A 27,482-nucleotide genomic window follows, 5' to 3' on the forward strand; every position below is an offset into this window, starting at 1 on the left:
CGCCAGATGAGAAGGGCAGATCTCGAAATTGAATTACTAGAGCACAAGTTAGAGGTGGGTGCATGGTCACAGGTGAATTATGTTAATTATGTTAACTACAGGAACATTAACTAAACTATCTCATGTATTTGTAGGAAATAAAGAAGACCAAATGAAATTTGTATTATGTTTTTATTTGACTGCTGCTGTGTTGGTGGTGGTAGTGGTGATGATATTGTCTTAATCTCTGAAGTGGATGCGGGATATGGTGTCTCTGACTGCTCTGCCGTCCTGCATACAGTGGCCTTACGTAAGTGCCCTGCATCTCCAACATTATACAAAAAACTCCCATTTGCAAAAAAACGCAGAGCAACACACAATATCTGATGGGATGTAAGAGCACGACTATGGTGGGTAATGTTGCAAATGTACGGACGGATTAGGTTGTGTATGTAGATGACCGACTGTGAAGTGAAACGGTACCGCTCAAAAAGATAATTGTCCAGAAATGCTAAAACATCTATGCGCGGTCTGATTATCATCTCCCGACGAATATTTAATTCTCTGCGCAATAATGCTGCACCTTCATCCACGGGATCATTAACAAAAGGACATGCCATTTTAGTGATAAAAGTTGGCACCTAATATAGGCCTACTGATTGATTTTTGAATCATTATTTAAATAACAGACGGCAGAAATACGCTACGCCAACACTCGCCTGCCGACTGAATGAATGAGGAAATAAAATACCGTGTGTGGCTGAAAGGGGGCGGAGACTGAGAGAAACATGAAGTTCATTGAGAAAAACCTGGTCCCGACCAGATTAGGTTCATAGAGTCTGTTAATACGGTAACTGACCGAGAGTTTGAGTTACCTCCCTCTGTGAAACAGGCTAGAGTTACCCCTCTTTCTCTGGTTTGAGTTACCTCCCTTTGTGAAACGGAAAACACAGAGTTTCCCTCATTTCAGGGTTAACAAACTCAGAGTATTCACTAAACCTGCTTTGTGAAACGGACCCCAGGCAGACCACTAAACTACACAGTCGGCTTGCAAAAAAAAGGAATACGTAGTAAATGTAAAAACTATATAACCAAATTAAATGTGTTGAACAGCATGAAAAAACATTACATGTATACGAGTTTTTTTTATTTTTATCAAAAAGATTGCTGATGATGCGACAGGAGGGGGAATGAGCTCTAAGAGGGATGAGACAACTACAGAGACAACGTCTGCAGGCTGACAGTAATAAGTGCATGCCAATGCCTTTGCCTAGCATACTATATAGATAATGAATTGAACTGCCAATTTTAATGACACTTTGTCCCGCATTGAGGCTGATAAGGATTTATTGACATGGACACCTTACAGACTGTTCATCAGGTAACGTCAGCTTGAACAGAGTTATGGGTGCGTGCCCAGTTAATGATGATGTGTTGACAGAGGAATGCAGAATAGGGGTTAACCGGGTTTAGGCTTTGTAATCTTCAAGGGATGATGAATTAAGCAACAGGGCCAGGGTTGCTAGAAAGTGATCATACTAGATTTAAGCTATCCGATTGGATTCAATCTTAAAAAGGGGTGGTTCAAAAGAAACAGAAGTGATTACCAAAAATCGGATCAGGTTGTCATGGTTTGGTTTTTATTACCTGGATAAAACCGTTTAGTGTATTTCAAAACTTTTTGAATTATTGGGATAAGTGATGCAGAGTCACAGTTGTGATTAACAGTTGTAATAAATACCCATGGTCATATGACAAATCATTAAATTTGTCACAATCCAAACTCCCGTTATTAATAGATTAATTTACCTCCCCAGTCCCGAGTTAACAAAGCTTAATTTCTCACGATAACAGGATAATTTTCTGGTGATCTACAGAAAACAAAGCAGTGGCATGGACACTGTAATAGGCTAAACCCCATCTTTCAATGCTGCCATTGCTAAAGAGGTAAGTTAAGCCTATTTTTGTGTTTGTTTTGCGCTTTTCAACTCTGGGGATACAGGTTATGATCATCTAATGTTAAGTATAGATACATGTCTGCTTAGGGCTTCCGTACGTATGTACAGCTGACATTAAATATTCAGTGTTGCAGGGGAATATCTGTTTTTGCCTCTTTGAAATTAAGAAATGGGATGTATTGGGTAAAATAATGCACAAATTTTCTTTATGCACAAATGTAACATTTTAAGGTTAAGGTGTGATGTAGGTGTATAAGAGTAAATAACAAGTGTCCGAAATGCATGTTCAAACTTGTAGGCAGTTTTTAAACTTTAAAGCTCTGCCTCTGGCTGATGGAGAGTTTAAAGTCAGTGATTGAGGTCGAAAAGAACGACTGTGGTGCCACCAAGTGGTCATTAATATACATTACAGATTGAGGTCCAGCTATGAAATGATGAACTCTCTCCTCTGGATGCAGAGCTGAACACCCTTTGAACGGCATTCAATTAAAAATGTTGTACAAATCTTGTTTATCATCTCGCTTATTGAATTATTACAAAAAAAAAAAAAAGTATTTACTCATGGTGGCACATGTCTGGATTTCAGTAAGCCATGTTTGGTTTTAAGACTCCATTCTGCTGCTGGTGAGCTCTGCTTCCAATACCAACTTTGTCAATTTAACTGTACCATAAGTTAGAACAAAGACTCGTGGTGAGGTAGCTTTTTATCATTATAGACCACATCTGTGGAACAGCCTACCTGAAGATCTGAGGGCTGTAAAGACTATAAACATTTTCAAATCCAAACTCAAGACCTACCTTTTTAGTCTCACTTTTAACTTAGTTTTATTTATCTTATCACGTGTGAATTTATTTATTCACTTTCATTGAGATGAAATGTTAGTGTGTTTTAACATTTCAATCACTGTCTTATTCTAACTTAATGACTATGGTATTTCTCATATTCTAATTTATATAGTTTATGATGTATTTATTTATTTAACTTTTATCTTATTCTAGTTGATTTTTGTGGATTATCTCTTAAAGTTGTATATCTTATTATTGCCTACCTTTTTGTCTAAGCTTTCTTTATAATTTAAACATTGTATGGTACCTCAGTGTTACCTTATTAAGACCGAACTTTTCCCCAACTTAGCTCTTGTTTTCAGAGCTTGTTTTATTAAGTATTTTATTCATTGTGTTTTCTGGGGTGGGGAGGGATGGGATGGGGTTTTATTGATTTCTTATTATTTTTTATTTCATAATACATATTACTACACATTTCTACATGTACAGCACTTTGTGTTACACTATGTTGTATGAAAAGTGCTTTACAAATATAATCCGAGTGATTGATTGAACCTGGCAGTGACATGCACTGACAGTTGCAGAAAGGAGGAGTCAGAAGAGTGATACAAAAATATATAAAAAATCTTTGGAAGAATAAAACATTTGGAAAGACAGAGGACTACATGAAATCATGGAAATATGGTGTGAAATGTGTGAATATTCGGAGAGGAGTATTGTTAATTTTAGCTTGTCTATTTTATTTATGTATGAATAACAACTTTGTATTCAAGTCTTACAATATTTTTTCCTTTATTTTTTTTGATTGTACCCTGATGTTTATTTTTTTCTTCCATTTAATGTAATTCAGTTATTTATGTTTTCTTTTTATTTATTTCTGCACACTTTCTTCCATTGTCTTGCTCAGGCTTTTAATGATCCTGCACAAATAGATAATGATTATTTTAGAACATCCAGTTTTAAAATAACCTGATTTATTGCTGTGTAACTTTATTTTCATTATTTTTTACAATGTGGATCATTATTTACCCCCCTCTCATTTTAAATCATCACCCTGTTGGTTTTTTTAGGCTTTTTGCCATCATTTTTTTCTCAGGGTGTTCTGAAACTTCACAAAAAGATACAATTTTTTTTTAAATGTTCTGATAGTCTTTTTATCTGTATAAAAAACAAATATTCATGAAAATCTTTACTTAGTAGTATTTAGAAATGGACAGCTACAAGTATAAAAAAGAAGATAAAATAGTTGAAACAGATTTAACGTCACATTTTGTATTCTTTTATAGATTTTTTGACACTCCTCTGACTCCATATGAAATCAATGTTGTGATTTATAAGGGAAAGTCAAAGAGAGGAAGAGGGAGCACACAGACAGTTTTATGAAGTAACTTGTGACCAGTTCCTCAAAATGATTTTTTCTCTTGCTTTATCGTCTCTGTCTTAACAATAGAAAGTTTAAAATGTTCTCTGATCTACTGAACATTTTGTCTGTTGTTTGTGTAATGGAAAACGGGGTTGCTATGCAATGCAGGCTCATTATGAGTAACAATGAGAGTTCCCTGAGGTCTTTCTTGAAGTGCTTCCTGCTGCAGTAAACAAAACAACAGGCTCCTGCATGACTGATTGGAATGTCATCATTCAGGTTTCATAACTTGCTTAGCCTTAGACAGTCTTCCCTTTCCTGCATTTGGTCTCATATCAGTTGTCAAGTGTGCAAATCCAGCTTGATCTAACAAACACATATGTGACCAAAGTCCAATGGTTGCATAGGTAACACATTGCACTTGCAAATGATCAAGTTTGCAAGTATAAAAAAAAAAGTAGATCAGAACCTGCAGCTCATTAAGATCACAATCTTCATGTGGTGAAAGTCACAACAAACAAATACACAAACACAAGAAGGAATAACAAATGACAACTCAGAGTAGTGAGCTGACTCGACAGGATATGACTAAACACTTCTCAGCTGGTATCATTTTTCCAGAGTCTCCAGCCAATCCTACAGATAAACAGTTCCCTCCAAAGAACAAATATCTGTGCAAGCTTTGCAATTAAGAGACACAGACAGCCATCATCGTCAAGGAAGCAAGAGCAATTTCAAGGAGTTTGTCCTTACCAGAATTGTGATCAGCAGCTGAGCAGAGGAGCTATTTGTTGTAAGTGAAAGTATAGAGACAGGGAGTAGCCCGGGTGAGTGGGAGGAGACAGTGCAGGTTGTTATTACTTTCACTAGTGAAACATGATTCCTCTTACTGCGCTGTCAAGTATTAAGCTGATCTCAAAGCTGCATTCTAAAGACCTAACTTACCAAACAAATAAGTGTGATGTATGGCCTCAAAGTGGAGAGCTATTTTTTTAATTTTTTTTTACAATTTCCGGCCTAACTCTCCATCCCCTGCATTTATTTAGTGATTCACTTAATTATTTTTCAGAATACCTTTTTTGTTATATTCATTTTCAGTTAACTCTATTTTTCTTTCTCTTCACCTTTTGTTTTGCCTTTTGTTCCTCTAATTTATTCACATACATATTTGTTCGTCTCACTGTACATAAGATAGGCAGTTAAACCTGACTCATGTATCAAGATCCTCTCTTCACTCCTTCGTATTCAACTACCTCCTGCTGTTCTATCCCTTACACTTTGAAATAAGCAAATTGTTCATCATGAAGTTGATTTTTTCTGTCAGTTGTTCTCTTGCCAACTGCATCCTTGTTTCTTTAACAGTTTAATTTCCTGCAGGGCCGGCCCGTGGCATTTAGCAGTATAGGCAAATGTTAAGGGCGCCGGCCGCCCATAGGGGTTGCCACTTGTCACCTGAATGAGTGAGGAAGAAAATTTGAAGATAGAAGGAAAAATAATATTTTGATCTAATATAATTTGGGGTTAAATTGCGGAGTGATGCCAGTATACATTTAAAAGCTTCTGATTCACTTTTTTCAGTGATTAGGAAAATCATATTATATTTTAGGCTGAATAGCTATTTTCTAAATTGCCGGGAAAACACATTTATCTCACAAACAACATTATTCAAGTTTTCTTTTTTTCTTTTGCAGTAATAAAAACACGTCATGATGATGTTTTATTCACCTTTTCTGACCCAACCTCAAACACATCATAATGTAACCTTATTTTACCTCGTTTGGTTAGCTGACTTGCATTGATCCTGTCGAAATGTGCAAAACGAAGTTGATGGTTCCTTAAGGCTCAGGGGTTCCCAAACTTTTCAGACCGAGACCCCCAAAATATTGACTCACGACCCCCACTATTCCTCAAAGTGATTTAATGTGGCTTCATTTAGCTGGTCTGCAGAAAAAAGCTTATCCCTATATAAGCATGTGGCTGTGTTTCCTGTGCTGTTATGAATTAACCTACTGCTACTGATGCATGATAATTAACTGTTCACTAACCCTAAACTTAGGAGTCATCTGGCAAAGTGAAAGGCAAAAAACTCATTACATTTTCTATTTTCAAGGTTTATTTCAAGTTGAGCTACTAGTCGATATTTTTTGCTATAATGGGTAAAATGTATTATTTATAAATAGTTTTTAAAAAAAACATTCTGGAAGTAATCGCACGACCCCCTTGTTGTGTCCCGCGAACCTCACTTTGGGAACCCCTGCCGTAAGTGACGTATTAATACAAAGCGGTAAACGGTGGCTGGGTTGATAAATGCATGACTAAAACCAGCTTCATGAGTTCAAGTCCCGTTGGTCACATGAAGGTAAGTCCTTTATCTTACATCTGACAATAATGCAACATAGAGTATCTCTTTAAATTTGATATAAAAAGCCTGCAGATTTGGAAAAGCGTCAGTTTTGCAACACATAGGAGAGGCACGTAAGAAAACACAAGTCACTAACAGTGGAATATACAGTCAACTTGATGATGTACAGTAATTCGCAGTACTGTCAGAGCCCGGATAGCTCAGTCGGTAGAGCATCAGACTTTTAATCTGAGGGTCCAGGGTTCAAGTCCCTGTTCGGGCGACAACGTTTTGCCTCGGTGCCGTCACCTTGACGTGCATTTCTCCTTTCGCTTCATGCGAGCCTTCAGTCTTTGTGGGTGAATGCCCACCGAAAGCGAATACAGCGCAGAGATTCGCTGCTATTCATTGTGTATTGCAAGCGACTGATTCGCTGACGTATACGGCGACGCATGCGGTCAGCATGGCGAAACAAGCGATCGGTGTGCCACCTTTATCGGACCTTCCTGCTCTATAATCGTCACATAAAAAAATGATAATAATAATAATACGATACTAGTATACTCAAAAAACAATCTCCTGAAAGCTGGTCAGATTAAAAATAGTTATCCATCACCGCCATCTAGTGCTTGCAGACGCGAGTTTGGCAAAGTTTGCACGTATGGAAGGCTGCATGGGGAAGCAAAATGGATACAGGAAATATCAATTTATATCTAGAGAGCGATCAAAAGAAGAGATAAGTTAATTACTTATGAAATGTGCCCCAGTTATTGATGTGCAAACTAGTAACTTTATTTCGAAAGCTTCTGTATTAAAAACAGTATTTTATGTAAAAAGATAATTTCTGAAGTAGGCTTTGGCATCAGTATGGAGCTGTCATCTACCTTATTTCTCTTTAGATTTAAGAAAATAATAGTTTTAAGGTCCATTCCTGGTCACTCTCTTGTGAATCATTAACACATTTTTTTTGCAAAACCAGCTCTTAGTAAAGTGGGCAATAATTAACTGATGCTGACTCAGAAAGTTGCCACACACAGTTCAGCAAAGCAGTGTACTCAACTTCACCCTTGATTTTATTCTGTCTTAAGGGAAATGTGTCTTGAGGCCAGGTAAAAGCACAAAAAACATTAATAAAAAACACTGAGGTGATAAAAATAGAGTGAAATTTTACCGTTTCCTCATTGATCTGCAAAGACAATGGGTACACATCTGGAGGAATACCTGGCAGGTTACACTTAATGTTTTGAAAACCATGAACTTCAGTTAGACATAAATTGATATTATCATTGAACCACTATTGTAGAAAATTCCATGATTTACATTGTAAATCATATTGGAAAAATAAATTTAAGCTGATACGTAAAAACTAACGGATGTAGAGTTTGTAATGCCCCATTAGCTCACTGTCTGCTCATACAACCTCAGACATTTTGATCTAGTTTGTCAAGTCATATGACATTGTGCTGTAACACAACTAAAAATATGTTATCAATAATGCTTCATTATTGTTAGTTTCTATCCAGAAAGGCTCACTTGATGAACTTGGTAAGTCTATTAAGCTTTTCTTTTGCTAAATTGTAGTTCAATGCAAATGTTTCCATTATTAATTGCATATGGTAAGTAGCCTATCGTAATAATTGCATGAATTAGTGTTAAGGCATTTTCGACAAGAGGAACTGTACCCCGGAACTACGTGCGTCTCGACCGGTGGACCCAGGGTCTAAATTCAGTTCCGGGTAGATATCTCCCCCCTAAAAAGCCCCTGCTAGGGGAGTAGTACTTTTTAAAGGTTCCGGGCTTTTGGGGGGCAGAGCCTGCAATGCTGAGCGTGTCTGATTGGTAGCTTACCTGCAGTGTTTTTATTACGCCCGCCGTCCACAATAACATCACACACATATGTGATTCACTTGATTTCTCCTTCTTGAATTTGTTCTATCTTTTTTGTATGTGTGTGTGTACTTTTCAAAAAAAGAAGACATTGTGATTCCCTTGATTTACTAGCTTGTAACAGAAATCTTCTCTCATTCCACCGCAAATGCGTCTCTCCCGGTGTTATGGTTTTAAAAGTGTAGACCTTCAGCTGAACGTAACAGTGTTTGTGGAGTTTACACAGCTATTGAAACATAGAGGAAGTTCCTTTGAATGCAAACTATTTTTTTTGTATATTAAGATTCAAAATATCCTCATCATATTAGTATTTAATAACTGATCTGGACCACTTGGTGGATATGAGCTATCTTAGTTGTCTTTTGAATAGTGCTGGATTCTTAAAGACTTTGTTACATTAGTTGTACATAGTTTTAGGTCTATCAATTGAAAACACTACATACATTATAATGATTATAATTATTAATCAGGCGCTGAATGGGCTCCATCTGTTACTGTTTTTCTTTTTAGGACCCCTGATGACGTAGGAGGTTAAAGTTCCAACCCGCGACATCAACATCTCGGAGCGATCATGCTGTCAAGAGCAGCATGAAGGAAGCCTAAACAGTATCGTAGTGTTTCTGATTATTTGACGAAGAGTGTAAGAAGAGAAATGCAAGTCACTTCTGTTTGACTGTGGACTGGGATATAAGAGGAATCATCGGTTAGAGCAGCGATCACAGGTAAAAACGCTACCTAGCATTAGCATGTTTGTTTGCTCGTTGGCTACCTGTCAAACTGTCAGCGCTTATTTGCTGCAGTCAGCCGGTTTTTAACAAGGGAGTCTTTGTAGGAAAAGGGGAACACTCTGTGAACAATCGCTTGTTTATTTTAAATCAGTTTTGTAAAACCCACATTATTTGCCCCCCCTGCTAGCTCACACTCTATTTTGGTTGCCATCAGACTAATTAGCCTGCTTACTTGACAATATAAAGCTATGTCAAAGCGTTTAATGCCGAGATGTGTGTGATAAATACATGACTTGTTATTTCTTCTGCATAAAGCCACATGGTAGGAGAAGTGCTGTCCAAGAGCTGTTGTTTTATCAAGTTTTGTGAACACCTGCTCTGTTGAAATTTGGCATTTGATCGGTCAGGTTGAACCCGATATTTTGAATACGGGTTGCACCGGTTTAAAAAATCAGGGCCAAACAGATCATCATGTTTAATTTGGCCGATACTGGATTCTGGTATCTGTGGTTTTTATTGGTTTTAGTTTTTCTTCCGGGTTTAAATTCCCCTGTTTCGCCTAAGCATCCAAATCCATCTTAAAAATGTAAGTGAACACTGCTGATGTCATCCAGGCCTTCATTATACTATCTTTGAGTGAGCAGATATGTAGTCATAAGCAATAACTGTTAATTTAATCTTCTTTATATTAAGATGATTGTTTCATTTTATAAAAAAAAAAAAAACACGTCAAAAGTCTGCTTTACAGCTCTGAACCTAGTAAGAGGTCATTTTTAATCCAAATAAAATCAAAAAGTATAAATACTAGAATGCTTTAATGTAATTAAACAAATCAGATTAAAAATAGAGTATTGATCAGTTATTGTAGAAATGTATGAAAAACTGTGGAACCATTTGAAATAAAACCACGCAAATAGCAATGTGCCATAAGAGCTCTGCTTTCCTTCGTTGCCTCAACCGCCGAGGTGCTTACTTGTATGAAGCATGAAACCCACAGACACACACAGATAGAACCTTTTTAAAAAAAGCTGATACACTACATTAAAGTTGTGTCGCTGTTGTGTTTTTTTGTGTTGTTCTCATGTCCATTTGTGTATTGGCCTATTATCAATCAATCAATCAATCAATCAATCAATCAGTCAATCAGTCATTATTTACATAGCACCTCTCATACAAATCAAATGTAACAGAAAGTGCTTTACAGCGATTGAAAACAAGAAAGAAACAGACATAAAATAATGGCAAGACATTTAAAAAAACAAAAAGGGATTTTAAATTAGAGACTAATGCACACCAACAACAATAAAATATGTGTAATTAAAATAAGTTAAGCATCAAATTAATAGTAAGAATATAAATAGTTAAAATACATACATTTAAAAAGTGTATGGATAAGAAATGGAAACAAAAATTAAGGCTAAAAATATCAATAAAACTGAGTTGATAAAAAAATAATTAAAAATGAAATTATATATGTATATATTATTAGTGCTTATACATTCTTGTGAGCAGTTAAACTGCATTGAGGGACAGTGGGGGTCGCCAGTCTCTTGTACCATTGTTTTAGGGGTCCTGGGATAACAAGTTTGGGATTCCTGGGCTTAAAAATAAGATGTATTAGCTGGCTGTTGCTAAATTGATGTAACTTAAAGGTATATAATGTTAACTGCTATAGCAAGTGAGAAACTACTTAGTTATGGGCCGTTAACAGAGCAATATCAACCAGCAATTTTTTAATCTTAAAAGAAAATAGACCTCTTCTATTTGACATTTTACTGATTTTGTTCAGATATGATCATGGAAACATGCTCAGGTGGATTCTTTCTCTAATAAATTCTGTCATGCTTGGTACATGGGCTGCAAACGGAGAACATTTTGTAAATTAAAGAGTTTGCAGTGGCTTCACCTGACAAATGAATCAATGAAACCATTCCTTCAAAACCCTAATATAATCCAGTAATGATGTAGCCTGATCACACCTGCCAGACATGTTTCACTAACATTAAAGATGGACATGGGAAGGTAACAGAAACAAAAATCCTATGTCATGCTGGATGTAGTAGCAGTGTCAGAGTGTTCTGATGTAACGTAAAGGATTTTTGTTTGACTAACTGAAATATCTATTTTTCACAGATTTGACATTTTACAAACCGAGGTATGTATGAACTTTTGCTATGATTCCTATTAATCATGAGTGTCTGTATTGACTGTACGAACCCAGTACCAAATAATGTGGAAGCTTCACAATCAATTTAATAAATCATAAACTAAAACAGCATTTTAATGCAGTCAGATGCTGCAGTTAATCAATTTGATGTGACTTGTGTTGGCTCTTGAACACAGCTACTTAAACCTGCAAGTGTTTGCTATAAATTGCAGATATGAGATTACACTGCCCACACTCACATAAATGTGTGAGTGTGGGCAGTTTTTAATTTTTGAATAAATTGAACACTTTCAAAATGTATTTGTGTAATAATCAGAGTGCATGGGAAGAGTAGTAGTGGTATGTTACACTACCAAACTATTGCATTCCTGTAAAATAAAGTAGTGATCACAAGTGTAGAACTCTATTGTGCGACTTTAAAGGTAGCAGTATTGGTATCAGTGTTTGAAACGATGGCCGGCACTTCTTAGAAAATGAGTTTGTTAAATTGTTGTGCAGCATTGCTAAATTCCTCATTGGTCTGAAAGTGTTAACGAGCCTCTTGGTTTAATGAAATACAACTGACTGACTGACTGATTGTACTTTCTTTCAGCATGGCAGGAGTATTCGACATCGACCTGGAGACCGAGGATGTCAGTGATACAGAGGTCTGTTTAAACTCTGGATCTCTTTCTTTTTTCAGGGGATATTGTGCTAAAATGTACATCAATTAAGAATTGTGATTTTGTTTCCCCCATGTAGGATGATGTCTGTGACTTCACCGTAGCAGAACCAGAGAAGTATGTCAGAGTTACCATCAATAATAATAACATACACTACCAGTCAAAAGTTTGGACACACCTTCTCATTTAATGGTTTTTATTTATTTTAATTATTTTTGACATTGTAGATTAATCATCAAGACATCAAAACTCTAAAATAATCTGGTTTTGCCATAATATGGATTACAACAGTAGTCAAATAGGGCTATCCATTGTGTACTAACCCTACCTCTGAACAACACAACTGATGGTCTTAAACACATTGAGAAGGCACGTAATTTCACAAATAAAATTTTGACAAGGCTCATGTTAATTAGAAACCATTCAAGGAGACCACTTCATGAAGCAGACTGAGAGAATACCAAGAGTGTGCAAAGCTGTCATGAAGGAAAAGGGGGGCTACTTTACAGAATCTAAAATATAAAACATATTCTGCTTTGTTTAACACTTTTTTGTTCATTAAATAATTCCATATATGTTCTTTCACATGTTTGATGTCTTCAGTATTAATGTACTATGTTGAAAATAATTGAAATAAATAAAGACAACTGAATGAGAAGGTGTGTCCAAACTTTCGACTGGTAGTGTGCATGCTAATATTGTACTAAAATACATGTGTTTTAATGCTGCTGCTCCATTTCTGTGTCGTGCTCCTTCCAGTGTTCAAACAGAGGAGGTGGAGTTAACCAGCGAAAGTGTCAACAGAGACAGTGAGAGAGTCGGACCTGACTGCTTTGAGCTGCTCACTGTGCTGGGAAAAGGAGCTTATGGCAAGGTCTGTGTGTGTGTGTGATGACATAAACCTTTTTAAGAGGATCACTATCTCTAGGAATGTTTACACACTCATTCTCTCCACTGACTTCAGTATTCAGGAATATTCACTTGAAAAATGTGCTCAAGGATGGACTCAGTTTAGCTTGTATGAATAGAAGTTCTAATTTGACCTTTAATCTGTAATAATACTTATTAGATAATGACTGGTAATTAGATCATATCTAATAATAAATAATAATACATTTAATTTCTGGGTGCTTTTTAGGACACACATGGTCACCTTACAATTGTAACCATCATAAAAACACACTTCATTTAAAAAAGCACTCGACTAAAACCATATACAATATGAAAAGAACACATTTAATGGAAGGGTGATATCCAATAAAAAAGGTACATGTGAGGAGTTTACAGAGAATATGCAGTTCTAAAATAGTGGGTTTTGAAGCGGGATTTGAAGCTTGAAAGAGAGTCTGAGTTACGGATGGTTAGTGGTAGGGGGTTGCAGAGATTAGGGGCTGCACGGCTGAAAGCTGGAGATCCCAGGGTGGTTAAATGAGCATGGGTCACAGTAAAGAGCATGGAGGAAGAGGATCTGAGAGTTCGGGTGGGTGTGTATGTTTGAAGTCTATGCGGTATTTGACAGGCAGCCAGTGAAGTTGTTGTAGGACTGGGGGTGATGTGTTCGATGGGAGGGTTTCTGGTTGTGATCTGGGCAAGCTGAATTCTGGACCACTTGAAATTTATGGGGAAGACCAAAGAGGAGAGAGTTGCAATAGTCAATACGGGAGGTGACCGGGTAATTGATGAGAATGTCTGATGTATAAACAATAAAATATTATCTGTTTATTATCTTTTTCAGGTTTTCCAGGTGAGGAAGGTCCAAGGGCCTCAGACGGGGAAGATATTTGCCATGAAGGTCCTGAAAAAGGTACTTTGTCATAGCCCACACAGTCTCCTCCCTACCCTGTGTGGTTTCAGTTTTTTTCTGAAAATTCACATAAAGCCAATGAAACGATGTTATTTCACACTAGGTGTTGCAACCTCCTCAGTGTGAATCACAACTATTTGCAAATTTTGAACATTAGCTCAAACTTTTTTATTCAGTTTGAGTGACAGAGTCCTCTGACGCCATGCCTCAAAAACAGGTTGAGTGTCTACTTACACCAGGATGTGCATCAGAAATGTCAGAGCGGGACTTCATTACATTAAGCAAAGCAGTCAGGGTAATAACCAAGCTTTGTTGACCTCTGGTTTATGATATGGTGTCTACTCATGTGAAAAGGGTGACATTAACACACTGAGTTTAACCGTTTCTAATGAACACATCATGAGCACAACCTAAGACAAATTTTGTGGTAAACATGAAATCAACTCCGCCCCCCCTTCTTTTTTTTTCTTGTATATGACTAAACTTTTGCTCAACTTTAATCCGAACGTCCTGTCTCTCCCGCTCCTGATTGTTATTTCTTCCTATCCTTCAACACTGTATTTTGTCGACTCCTCCCCTGCTTTGATTCTTCTTTAGGCTAAGATAGTGTGCAATGCTAAAGACACGGCACATACGCGAGCAGAGCGGGAGATTCTGGAGACGGTGAGACACCCATTCCTCGTGGATCTGCTCTACGCCTTCCAGACTGGAGGGAAACTTTACCTTATATTGGAGTGTCTGATCGGTGAGACATCGAGGGACAGATCAAATCCTTTTGTTTTTGTATTGAGTGCATGAATGTTGTTAAGGGGGAAGGTTTGAGGAAGAAATACAATGAAAGGAGAAATGATACTCCAAACTTAACCAAACCCTTTGTGCTTCTTTTTATTTCTAGGAGGGGAACTATTCATGCAGCTTGAGAAAGAAGGCATCTTCATGGAGGACACTGCATGGTAAGAACTAAGTATCGCAGGGTGAAATTCTGGCACACAGTCTGGAAAACCAGTCTGGTGCCTGGTGAGTCATATACACATGGGCTGAAGCCTCTTTTGCTTTGAGCCCGACCAGAGTATAACAATGATGCTTTTGTTAAATCTGTGTGTGTCCTGTTTTAAGTTTTTGTTCACTATGGACTCAAATGATTCATTTGTGTGTGTAGCTTCTACCTCGGAGAGATCACACTGGCCCTCGGCCACCTCCATTCCAATGGGATTATTTACCGGGACCTCAAACCTGAAAACATCATGCTCAATCACCAAGGTAACACTAAGCATGCAAAATCATGTAATTAAGCAGGACATGTCATCTGTAATTCAAAGAAACATTGTAAAATATGAGATCTATAACAGTCCCAATGTGCAGGTATTCAGAAATGCAACAGTGGTTTAGTTCCCAAATATGTCTGTCCCTTTACATAAACTACTTAAAGTGCATCAACCAATCTGAGAATCATGTTAGTTGTTTTATTTGTTGTTGAATGTTTATGTTGTGAGTTCCTCTTACTGATCATCTGGATTTGATTTCACTACCATGTTAATCTGGGATAGTTTTACTTGAATCTCTTCTTCTCCATTTATAGGACACATCAAGCTGACAGACTTTGGCCTCTGTAAGGAATCGATTCATGATGGAACCGTCACTCACACCTTCTGTGGCACCATAGAGTACATGTGGGTAACATAGACACACACTTACAGGGCTAACACACACACACACACTGACACAACCCTACTATCTAGAAACGGGCTACTTTCCTTTATCTCAGCTGCTCCGCAGATATATAAGGTATTGAGATACAAGAGATTAAGAGTTGATAAACTTGGTCTATATTATCCCGTGTTTTGAAACTGTGACTCTTTTTAAATTTAATATTTTAATACAATTATTGCTGCATTTTGTGGCTAGTGATCACAACAATAATATCCTGTGATGGAAGATTTGATTGAATTTATGGATTGATTGTGATTGACATTAGCAGTGACTTGGCAAAGGTAATGTCTTAGAAGAGAGTGGATACTCCAGCACCAGGAGTTTACCTAACTGTAAAAACACATTATTATTATTACTATTATTAGCATTAGCATTAGCATTAGCATTATGGCTTGTTATGGAAGATGAGAGCGATACAGTCGTCTGATTATTTTAACTAAATGCATGAGTTAGTTTTTTTGGCATCTTGTTCTACCAGTATGACAGGCAAGGGGTTAAAGCTGAGTATTACAAGTTAATTAGCTGCCATTAGTGAGCTGGTGACTCCCTGCAACATCTTCATGAGTCAGTGCAAGCTGTTCTCAAGAAGAGAACATCACGGTCTATGTAACTTTATTTAAGACGGCATGCAGAGGACACCGAAGACAACTTGAACTTTGTTTACTTTTCACGAAACACAAGTCCCCCCTGTATGAGAGCGGACACTTCACTTCATGGATTCACTATGATGATTATATGCAGCTCTCTTGTAACTGATTAACTTTGCTAGCTAATAGAATAAGGTTACACAACACGACACTCCATTACAAGTATTTGCCGCATGACTGAGATTATACTCTTTTTCTCCAACAATGTCTAATCTAATCAGTGTCTAATATATAACATCTTAGAATCACCTGACTGAGCTCTCTTCCCCACAGCTGTCTATAATCCAAGTATTCATACTGCTGTCACAATCAGAAGGCAGCATCACACACCACAGTAATGGTGCTCTCTGTATTCATCTGTAAAGGCTTTCTTACATTTTAGTACTTTGATAATTTCCTGGAAATCAGGTATACTAGTATGAAGAGATATGATAAAGGTTTCATAATTCATGGGTTAAAATGTTTGGTACTCTGTCAGAAATTCTGATATTTGTGTGTTGTTTCCTTCGCCAGGGCTCCAGAGATCCTGACCAGGTCGGGTCACAACCGAGCAGTGGACTGGTGGAGTCTGGGGGCCCTGATGTATGATATGATGACCGGATCAGTAAGTGGGATCTGTGTGAGAGACTATTTCTGAAGCGTGATGATAATTAGAGACGGGACTTGCACTGAATCTCCATACCTAGACACTCATGTCTAAAAGACATCGAAAAGAGTGAGCTGCTGGAGCCTGCTCTTCTAAGCTGTTGGTATCAGTGACGTTCTTTTGAAGAATCCAAAGCCTGTGAGGACAGATAAAAGATGAAAATAAGACTCGACGGCAAGTCAGAGGAAAGCAAAAACTGATAAGGGAGCAGTTTGTGACATGCCTTCCTTTTTTTTTTTTACTATTTTCCTAAGCTTCTTTAAGTCCCATTACTGATAACTACTAAACATAGAAACATCAAAAGTTATAATCTATTTAATCAATGCTCAGTAGTTGGAGGACATCAGGACCAAACCAGAATTTTCTTGAAAGATAAATATGATTTTTTTACAACAACAATCAGGTTATAATGGTATGAAATTTTGTCGAACGACCACGTTTATGATAAACTTTTGAAGACTCAATGGGATCGTCAGGTCTTGACAGTCGCTTGCACCAACTCAGGAGAAGATAAGTGAGTTGAGCCTCTATTATTGTTATGTGCTTTGGCAGAGAAGAAATACTATTCAATTTCGAGTACCAACAAAAGCAAACAAACAAAAAGTTTAAAAAAACACCTGGAAATTGTACAGAAAAATACAAGACACACAAAAAAGGCCAAATAAACATGAGACTGGATTTAAAGTCACATCTAATTGCCTTCTTTTATGGATAACAATCAATAAATCAAGCTTTATTTACACAGCGAAAAAAAAGAAAAGACTAGATAGACAAATAAACTAAAACAAATATTAAAACAGCAATAAAAGTTATGTTGTTAAAAATATTAAAAGCAAAGAGTCAAAAATACAAGATAGTAGAAAAAAACATTAGATAATGATTATTTGGAAAGATAGTTAAAAAAAAAAAAGCACCAGCTGTAACAATTCACATTTAAGGAGTTAAATAATAAGAGATAGACAGTTAAAGGTAAATTTAAATACATAGATATAATGATTAAAACCATGAAATAATAACACACTACATTAAAGCTGGACTGAATGAAAAGGTCTTTAGTTTACATTTGAAAGTTTCTATATTTCCATCTCGTCCACTGCAGGCTATGAGAGGTTATAGGGCAGGCATATACAGGTATTTAACACGTCTTTTAAAATGTTGGTATTGTATTGCGAGTGAAAAGAGAAAATAAGTCAAAGAAAACTTTCAGAGAAGAGACCTTAAAGCATAAATGACTGAGACATCACATTTTATCATATAACTGTTAAGTGAAGAACTGTGGGTCAAAACATCAGACAATGCTGCTGGGTTTACTTCCCTTTCATGATGACATCTCTGGCACTGCAGACAATACTGCCATCTTGTGGCTCTTCTCATCACTGCACACATTTTCAAATTGCACCATACAATTTTTTTCAGTATGTGTTAATTTTGAACCTTCCTAACTCTGCATTTTTATTGTAGGCATAGCTTCATGTACAGCACAACAGCATTAGAATTCAAAATTGAACATGGGCTGCAGAAGGGAAAGTACTTTCCTAAAGACTTTTGAAAGCAGACAGAAAGAAGTTTACAATGATTTTTGTGAGCGGATTAAGTCTCAGCTCACAAAATATAAGCAACAGAAACTTTGAGCCGGTCTGTGAATTTCTATTAGTGATTGATTCCGATTAATGTCATATTCACTCTGGCTAATCTAGAAAGCTGCTCACACATTTAATTTTAATCAAGAAACTGCTGAAACTTGATTAAATTAAAACAAAAAGAAGATAAAAGTATGAACTCATATTTTGTAACTAATACTTCCTCTCATGTTTCTCCACCAGCCTCCGTTCACAGGTGAAAACAGGAAGAAGACCATTGATAAGATTTTAAAGTGTAAACTCAACCTGCCGCCATATCTGACCATCGATGCAAGGGACCTCATTAAGAAGGTACTGAGACACACACTCAGGGACAAACAGATTTAAAAATTATGAAGAATGTAGCTCACATCTGAGTGTGCTGATGCACCCAGTTTTTCAAAGCATCTATTTTTTTTCTGTATCATATATCTTAATCTTTAAAACTTACAGATTAAAAGAAGCGACAGATCACCTGAAAACTTGGAAACAAAACAATCTCTCTTTTTACTGACAGTGTCTACTTTTCAAATCTTTTTTTCCCAGCTGCTGAAGAAGAATCCGGCCCAAAGACTTGGCTCCAGTACAGCAGACTGTGCTGATATCCAGGTAAAAAACACATCACATATGAAGGCTGGTTCACATCAAGCAGCAACCTCTGGTCTCAAAATATGAAGCCCATGCGCAAGTGTTATAAACTGTAATTCATCGAGCATCCGCTTGAGGCTGGCTGCAGAAACACCAGAAACCACATACACACCAATTCAAAAAGACGATCTTTGCAGCTAATTAAATATGTTTACAGACTGGTAAAAAATAACTTGGCTCTACGTAGTTAATTTCTCTATCGGCACACACTGTATGGGGGTTTAATGTTTTTTTCTAGCTTCTCAATGGTTCAGAAGATATTAAGATTACGAGTTTTACCCAAATAAGTACATGACTGACTTGACTGACAGGCCGGAACACATAGCTGTTGACTAGGACGCTCAAACCCCACCTCTTTACCTCACACTAAGTTTGGTTGAGTTCAGCATTACCAATATGGCTCCCGCCGACCATTGGCTTCAAGACAGCTCTCAGAAACAGATGGGTGACAGTCTATGGTTCACATGGAGATTTTCTTTCAATGGAAAGAATACTGACGATGTCATCATTCAGATAAACCTGGCTCAGTGGGTGGAGTCGGTCGTCTACCAATCAGAAGGTTGGCGGGTCGATCCCAGTTGAGGTGAAAGTGAAGTGTCCTTGAGCAAGACACTGAACCCCAAATTGCCCCCGCTGTTGTTCAGCGGTGTGTGGGGAAAAAAGTGTGTATGCGGTGGAAAATGAGAGTCTTGGAGCTGTATCTGATTTAAAAAGGTGCAGACAGAGTAAAAGTATTTTCTTATAAAGGGTGAGGGTGGAATGCTTTCTAGTTTTAACCAGATCTTGTAAACAAAAGAGTCATGACTCACAGTTCACCTGATGTGCAAGGATAAGTGTTCATGATAGCTGAAAGTAATAACAATGTACAAATGTCTACTTTTTTTCTAAATCAGAAACATCCGTTCTTCAGACACATCAGCTGGGACGACCTGCTCGACAAGAGAGTGGAGCCTCCATACAAACCCCAGCTGGTAGGTCATCAGCTGTCTTTTGTGCCCACGATGTTACCCAGAAGCCTGTTGAGTTTAAGTTTTTATTAGTTTTACACACAAATGAATGCTGTGCACACGATTCTGACAACTTGAAGCTCATGTATCACCAACATGACTCCAAACTGCTAAACTCAAAGCACAGTTCCATTGGTCTGTAAGCATATGATAGTTGTGTGTCTTGTTTTGGTGGAAGAAATCTGTTTTGAGAAGAGAGAAAGCATGGTTTGAGTTTAGAGTTTTGAGAAATTGAGCCTCAGTTTCAGGAAATGTGTTTAAAAGGGCTTGTTGTGTTTCATTCTCTCTGACGCTGTCTTTGTGTTGCTTCTCCACACGTCTTAAATCATGATGCATACTCAGACTTTTATCTCTAAGTCACTGTTTGTTCTCTCTCAATCTTTTGTCCCCTGTATCTCTTTGCAGCAATCCGACGAGGATGTGAGCCAGTTCGACACCAGGTTTACCCGCCAGACACCTGTGGACAGTCCAGATGATTCGACACTCAGCCACAGTGCTGAGCTCGCCTTCGCTGTGAGATTAAGCTCTCATGTTTATTTATCAGTTTATCAGCTGTATCGACCACAATCCACTTTCACCTTTTCAACACCAGATGTTTTAGTTTTTCATCTAATTTGCAGGTTTTGGTGTTCAGAAATTGAAACATTCAAATTGTTTTGAAATTGCCCCTGTGGATTGCTTTTGCGGCAGTCACAGAACAGGCTGTTATTTCTGATGCGTAACTCTTGTTTGCAAATGCAACTAAAAAAGAAGTCTGTTTACTGAAAACACTTATTTATATTCTGACAGGCTCAGATTGTTACTTTTTAAAAGGCTGATGGTCTGAAGGCTTTTGCAACCATATTTTCTCCAATATACTCGACTCCATTTGCCAAAGACAGTGGTTTTATTTGCACTGCGTGGGGTCTTTTCAGTGTGTTAGATAAACATTGTGTTGGATCTGAAAGGACCAAATACATAAAAAGTGACCGTAAGACAATAATAATTAAAAACAATCAAAGCAATGCAAAGCCAGCAACTTCTGTTTTCTTCAATTTTATTTTGTTAGTTAAAAAAGGATTTCACTCTCTTACAGAAATGTCTGTCTCTGTCTGGGTCCTTTCTAGAATGTTTAAGACACATAACAGGCCATTTTAGTGGACTTAACTAAAGCAGTTTGAAACTAATAGTCATGTACACATAAAAACAGGTATACAAAAAAAGTGGCCCTGGTTCAAGAGTGCTAGAATTCCACTAAAATAGAAAATTGTATCTTTGAAAGATTGTCCTGAAGGTTTGACTTTTACCTACAGGGTTTCACCTACGTGGCTCCGTCTGTCCTGGAGAGTCTAAAAGAGGGTTTCTCATTCGAACCTCGACCTCGACATATACGCCGACACAACAGCAGCCCACGCACACCCATCAGGTAACCCACAAACTCTCAGATACACACATGCGAACACACACACGCGAACACACACATACACACACACAAAGCTAAAGATTCAGAACTTACGCTTTTGTATAGCCTGACATGAGTGTAAGTCCATATTAGTGATGTAAATTCAAAGTATTTTACGTGATCAATCTTTGGAAATGGTAACGATAAATTATCGATTATACACTTAAAAAAAACGTAAATGTTTTCCATGTCAAAAACAATGCCATATGCATTATTTTCCGCTGAATCAAATTGTCCTTTATGACAAAATGTTTCTAACCGACAGCATTGAATAGCTACTGATCGTATTGAGGCGTTCAAAATGTTAAACAGTAGACTTCAACAAGGGAACAGAAAATAAACATAGTTTAGATGCACAGTGTACAGTTTTCTGTCTATTCGTTCTTGTTCAGCAAAGCAGTGGAGGAAAAAAAGCGCTCGTGTAGACCTGTCACTCAGCCGCAACTCCCAGCCGAGCGTCTCACCTGTAGTCAGCTGATTCACATTGAAACATGCTTTAAACTTAAAACACCTCCCTGATAGCTTAACGATATGACACCAGATGATGTTTGTTCCACGTGATATAAAATCAAAACATAAGTGCTCAAGTAAGTTCTTAACAATCAATTAATCAATACTCGATTAACTGTGGACATCCCTAGTCCACATCGATAGCAAAGGAACTGCAAACATTCTAAATTACTTCCACCAACAGTACATGTGTTGCTGTTGTCAGACTTTACTTGAACTACTTTCAACAGTCATCCACAAAAGTAATAGTTATTGTCATCTGTTTTCAAATGAATGACGTTATTATATTATTAGCTGTGTCTCAGAAAAGGGATTCAAAGAAATGCAACCACAACCAGGGACATGTCTCTCTTAGCGACAAAAGTTTATTTTAATCTGTAAGGATGATATGAAATCAGTCATGAATCAATTTTACCATCTCTTATCTCTCTCTCTCCGTCAGTCCTCTGAAATTTTCCCCAGCTGGACCCTTCAAGTCGAGCATGGATGGAGAGCCAGACCTTTTCTCTCCAACCTCTCCCCCAACAGTTCCAGTTCGTACTCCTCTGGAAAACGGAACCGCCAGCCAGCCTATCAGGACGCCTGCGCGGAACAAGAAGCAGAAGGGAAATCGCAGATGAAGAGATGAACATTTTATGGGTGACAGTGAGTGTTGAGGCACAGACCTGGAGGGCTTAGTTGTTTTGTTTTTTTTGCAAGTATCATGCTTGTGTGAAGTGGTTCGACATATTCAGTTTTACTCTATCTTAACCACTTATTCACTGGATCAACCTGGAGTTGTTGGGCTTTAACTTTGTGGTTACAGATCTTTATTTTTTTTACAAATCCTTGCAGGTCATTTCAAATCATAAAGCTTTAATTTATATCTTCCATACGTCTGTACTTGAGATTCACATGAGGGATCTAATGCTACTTTGCAACATAACTGAAAATGGGTACACATAAGGGACGACTCAAATGGATGGGATGAAAAGTCAACATCAGTACCCTTTGTGAAACAACAGAGCGCGCTATCTGCCTTTGACTTCTTCTAGATTAAGGTTTACAGTCGTGGCAGCGGCAGCAGGTGGAGATTTTGCACCACCAGAGATTTCCACACATGCATTCACCAAAAGATATTGCCAAACTTTTTATGCGTTTAAATTTTTTATCCATAAAATATTGCTGTCAGCTAACGATAAACTAGTGGACGATCTCTCATTCTTCTGCTCCTCACATGTTATGTTTGGCAAGTAGCTTGTCCACATCTGCTTTACAGGGAACAGAGAGAAAAATAGAAACTTAACAGACAACATCACAACTTTTACTGATGATTGTTGTTCTAGCTGTTTCCATTCACTCCTCTTACTTGATGATGGAGCGTACCTTTTGTGTTCTTTCAACATAAAGAAAGTTAAAGTAATTATGAGGCGATCTCTCCCTCTGAAGCTTGAGCATTAACTCGGTTTTTACACCCTAAAAAAATGTCTCTCGTGTATCCAGCTCTGTGAATCCAGTGTACCATTGGTCACACTGCTGCAGAAAGGTATGAGAACATAAGACTTGTATGATAATGTTTTCTTTAAATAGCACTTGAAAGAGGGCAAAGAAAGCACTGATTCTACTCCACTTACTTTCCTGAACGTCTCTGCTTAGTGAAGGTCAGGAAAGTGATTGATTGATCAGTAGCAGTGTTTCATTTTGTACGAACATGCTAAGACAATTACAGCCAAAGGGAAACTGTGATATAGAGCTTTTTTAGGTTCATTAGTTCATCAGGTTTTAATTAGTTCAGCAGAGAGGTCGCCTATCACAGTCTGGCGTTTTAATTAGAGAACTGATGAAGGATGGCTTGATTGAGGTTTTGGGTTTCTTTTCTATTAAGGTTGAAGTGTTGAACTGACCTTCATCTAGGTTAGAAGAAACCTCCAACTACACACATGTAAAGAAGGATTCTTAAACCATGGCTCTGTTATTACATATTCCAGGGTTGGAATACTGGAGAGGTACTAAAGGATTTGTTGTTTTGACAGAAGATTGTTTCAGATGGCGGCCACAGGAGGCTGCAATGGCGACGTTGTAATCCCTGAAGACAGTTTTTCCACTAAAAGTCAGGTTTTTAGTCTTGGACACCATCATTACAATTATGGTATCTGCTGAATGAAATGCTATAGGCACACGAAAGATAATTTATTCCTAAATATCAGATCATGCTCTGATTTCAGCTGTACGTCACTGTTTCTATGAATACAAGTCTTTACATATACTGCCAAAGCTTAAACGCATCGTATCCTCACATACTCCAAAAGGAACAACCATGTTTTATTTTAAATAGCACTTCATAGAGATGCTAGAATGTGTATTAAGGTATGTTAATTAGGAGTAAAAAAAAGCCACTGTTAAATAATGAGAATGGGACCATTTGTTCAAAAAAACAAACAAAAAAAAAGCATTAAATTAGTACGTCACTGGCTGTATATAAAGTTGGGTAACGAGCCTCCACAGCCTGTTGCAAAAGTGATGCCAAAATCCCCCCTGGAGCCAGAGTCTGTGCAGTGCAGTACAGCTGATGGAGCCAGGGCATTGACGCTCTGTTCCCTCCTCCCTGTCAAATTCATATTGCAATAGCATGATGAGAACTAACTATAATGGCAGAGGGCATGATGAGGAAAAATGTTTGACCCTGTGTCTTCAATTTCCAGTTGACCCATGTCCCATCTGTCCCATCTAACATGGTGGAGGCTGGCTCTTTAACCTATTCTGCAACCAGTCACCAGGGGGAGCTCTAAATGCCTTGGCTTCACATCATCCATCTCTTTATAAAGCCTGTGACTAAAATGTACAGTCAAAGCAAGATGCTCAAAGTGGTGCTTTCTGAAAACAAATTGTAATCTTTTATAAAATAAAAAAAAAGTATTTTGGTTACAGAAAAAAAACTATTTTTGACACAAAAAAAGGTTGAATAGTATTCAAACAAATAATTAAGGACTAGATATTGAGCAGTGTTTGCCTGGCACTGCCTAGCATAAGACTAGACTCTGGGCTGAACCACTCAGGCAAACACCTGTTCAATGCTTCACTGTATTATGAAAATGCTATGAGGTTAACTTTATGCCAAAATTCTTTCAGTATTTTGTTTTTGTTTTTTGCTTAGATAAATGTCTCATAGGTGTAGTGAAATTAAACTTTACACTGGCTCAGTGTGTCAGTAAATACTGGCCCTGTCATCATATGTTGTATTACAGAATAATATAAAAAAAAAAAAAAGAAGCAAAACAAGCATGACTTTTTCATACTTAGACACAAGGAACTCTTCAAGGCAGCAGAGACAAAATTATCAAGAGCAAGAGTGTAATGTTACAAATTGATTCAGTGCATAAAAAATGGACAATTGCTAGTTGTTTAATTATGATATGAATTGTACAGCTTTCAATCAATGCATCCAACCCAGTCATGTATATATGTATATATGAGGTAACAGAGAAGAGGAAGTATTGCAAAAACAAATTGATGTAAATAACATGGCTGAAGAAGTTGTCTTTCAATTTGTTTTCATAATCCTCCTTCAATTTTTGAATCTCTTGCCTGTCTGTCATGAACTGAAATGGAGAATTAAGAATGTTTTTGACAAATATCACAAAAACAATATCAGTAATCATATGAATATATGCAGACAAAATACTTTAAACCCTAGATTGCTGTTGGGCTAGCGGTTTAACGCGCACCCTGTGTACAGAGTCAATAGCTTTCATCATGGAACTCATTGCTTTGCTGTGTGTCTTCCCCTTCTCTCTGCTCCCCATGTTTCCTGTCTCCCTTCTGCTCTCCTGCCCATTGATAAATAACTTAAAAGAATAAATAAATAAGGAGCACGTAAGTGCTGCTTCAGATAATATTGCCAAATGGTCTTTCTGACAGCAAAGTAAAGCACCGAAATGTTCCAAATAGGGATTGCACCTACACGAGAACAGTGCTTTAGTTGTAGTTTGTTAAAATGATGTGGTAGAGTTGACACCATCCTAAGTGGATGATAGCCTAGCTTCAGCTCTGGATCTTCGGCCTCTTTCTCACCACGAGCTGAGTTCACTGGCATCCCCTGTGGCTATTACATTTACAACTGACAAGTACCTCATAAAACCACACTTTAAAAAAAGGGAGCGAAGAGGTACTGTCTTGTCCTCTAAGGTGACAGATTACCACCCCAAAGGCAAGTTTAGTTCCAGCAGAGCAGAATGAGGGACACATATTTAGAAAAGTGATGTTTTCTGAGTTTTTAATGTTAGCATCCTTACATCTTTAATTTTTAACATTCTAGAGTACACGCATAAACATTGTTATTGTTGACACGAGCTCTTAGCTGTGTTGAGTGTCAACACGTTGAGCTGCTAGCATGACTATGAATGCCTGTTCAATTAAATCACCAACTGATGGAAGGAAAAAAAAAACACTTGAATAAGGAATCAAGCAAAAACAAACAAACAAAAAATATTAAAATGTAGCCGAGCATTATCCATTTGACTTTTATTGGTTCTGCAGATAATTTTGTCAAACTGTATTTTGTCTGTATTTATTCATCTCCAACATTACTCTTTAAATATTAGACACAGTGTGTCTCCACATAAAAAGCTGCCTTTTATTTTCAAAGAGAAGATTCCTTGCTGTGTGGAAACATGTCCGCCATGTAAAGTCTGCTCCTTCCACCAGCCTTCTTTATTAACACTGGATGTGAACAATCAAGCCTCTTTCTGACTTAGGTTTACAGAATCTCATGAACTGTAGAAACAGAGCTCAGTTTTGTAAATGTGTTTATAAGAATAATAATAATTATGGAGTGAAGGATAAAGTGCTGGGAAAAAGATTCCCTACTCCTAAGTTTAACATATTTTAAGTTTAAAAAAGTTACATGGAATGCAGTTTATTTTTGTGATTTCTAATTTTTTTCTTTGGCTTGTATTCTTTCTGCTGTATGATGAATGTGTTATGAATAAAAAAGTAACATATCACTAAATATTTCAATTGGAAGAGTATCATTTGTGCTGCCAACAGCAAATAAAGGGCACTAAAAATTCCTGGGAGGAACTTTTGGTTATGTCAATTCGGCGACCTCTCTGGATAAAAGCAGTGTTTTGTATCCCCTTGCTCATTTTGTTCTATACATGTGTATGTGTATGTGGTTTTTTTTTTATAAACCAAAAAATTCACGCAGCTATATTTAATGGACATAAATCCCTCATCAATAGTCTTTTGCTGTGGAAAATATGACATATTGCGTTTCTGCAATGTGCTATCCACGACCTTCTGACACCGACACTCACCACCTGTTTAAAACATTAAAAATATCTTTATAGAAATGATTAATCCTGTCACTACTGGTCTCTTTGCGGGTCAAAAGAACAACATTTTTTGCATTGGCAGTGCTGCACTTCCACTACCCTACAGGTAGTGACCCTTAGTCTATTTTGAATAGCTTTGTATCTTATTAATTGCCCTGGCATCAGCAGCAGCTCTAAATCCTGAAATGATACTATTGCAAAATGAGTCAGTTGTCAGAGACTGCCAATGAAAGTCCCTTTCTTAGATTTGATGGTAGGTGAAGGAGT

The 27,482-nt window shown here is 37.4% G+C and overlaps 1 protein-coding gene, 1 long non-coding RNA gene and 1 other non-coding gene across 3 annotated transcripts in view; 2 read left to right on the plus strand and 1 right to left on the minus strand.

Moving 5' to 3' along the window:
- LOC117815720 overlaps window positions 1-4,903 on the minus strand; it is a 28,059-nt gene extending 23,156 nt beyond the window's left edge. Inside the window, exon 1 of the long non-coding RNA XR_004631841.1 lies at window positions 4,840-4,903. This is a non-coding gene — a long non-coding RNA (uncharacterized LOC117815720). The remainder of the gene's footprint in view (window positions 1-4,839) is intronic.
- A 1,734-nt stretch (window positions 4,904-6,637) lies between these two features.
- trnak-uuu lies at window positions 6,638-6,710 on the plus strand. The gene has a single exon. It is a non-coding gene; the product is annotated as a tRNA-Lys (tRNA).
- A 2,115-nt stretch (window positions 6,711-8,825) lies between these two features.
- Window positions 8,826-26,890, plus strand: LOC117815719 (ribosomal protein S6 kinase beta-2-like). Its single transcript, XM_034687602.1, has 17 exons — window positions 8,826-9,036; window positions 11,176-11,197; window positions 11,802-11,856; window positions 11,951-11,988; window positions 12,631-12,745; window positions 13,607-13,675; window positions 14,273-14,420; window positions 14,571-14,628; window positions 14,835-14,935; window positions 15,255-15,345; window positions 16,546-16,636; window positions 18,502-18,609; window positions 18,844-18,906; window positions 19,839-19,916; window positions 20,358-20,465; window positions 21,245-21,357; window positions 22,346-26,890. The coding sequence occupies exons 3-17, from the start codon at window positions 11,803-11,805 to the stop codon at window positions 22,521-22,523; spliced, it is 1,413 nt and encodes a 470-aa protein (XP_034543493.1). The 5' UTR covers window positions 8,826-9,036; window positions 11,176-11,197; window position 11,802; the 3' UTR covers window positions 22,524-26,890.
- The last annotated feature ends 592 nt before the right edge of the window (window positions 26,891-27,482 follow it).

The sequence above is a fragment of the Notolabrus celidotus genome, chromosome 7, assembly GCF_009762535.1.
Source record: "Notolabrus celidotus isolate fNotCel1 chromosome 7, fNotCel1.pri, whole genome shotgun sequence".
NCBI lineage: Eukaryota > Metazoa > Chordata > Actinopteri > Labriformes > Labridae > Notolabrus > Notolabrus celidotus.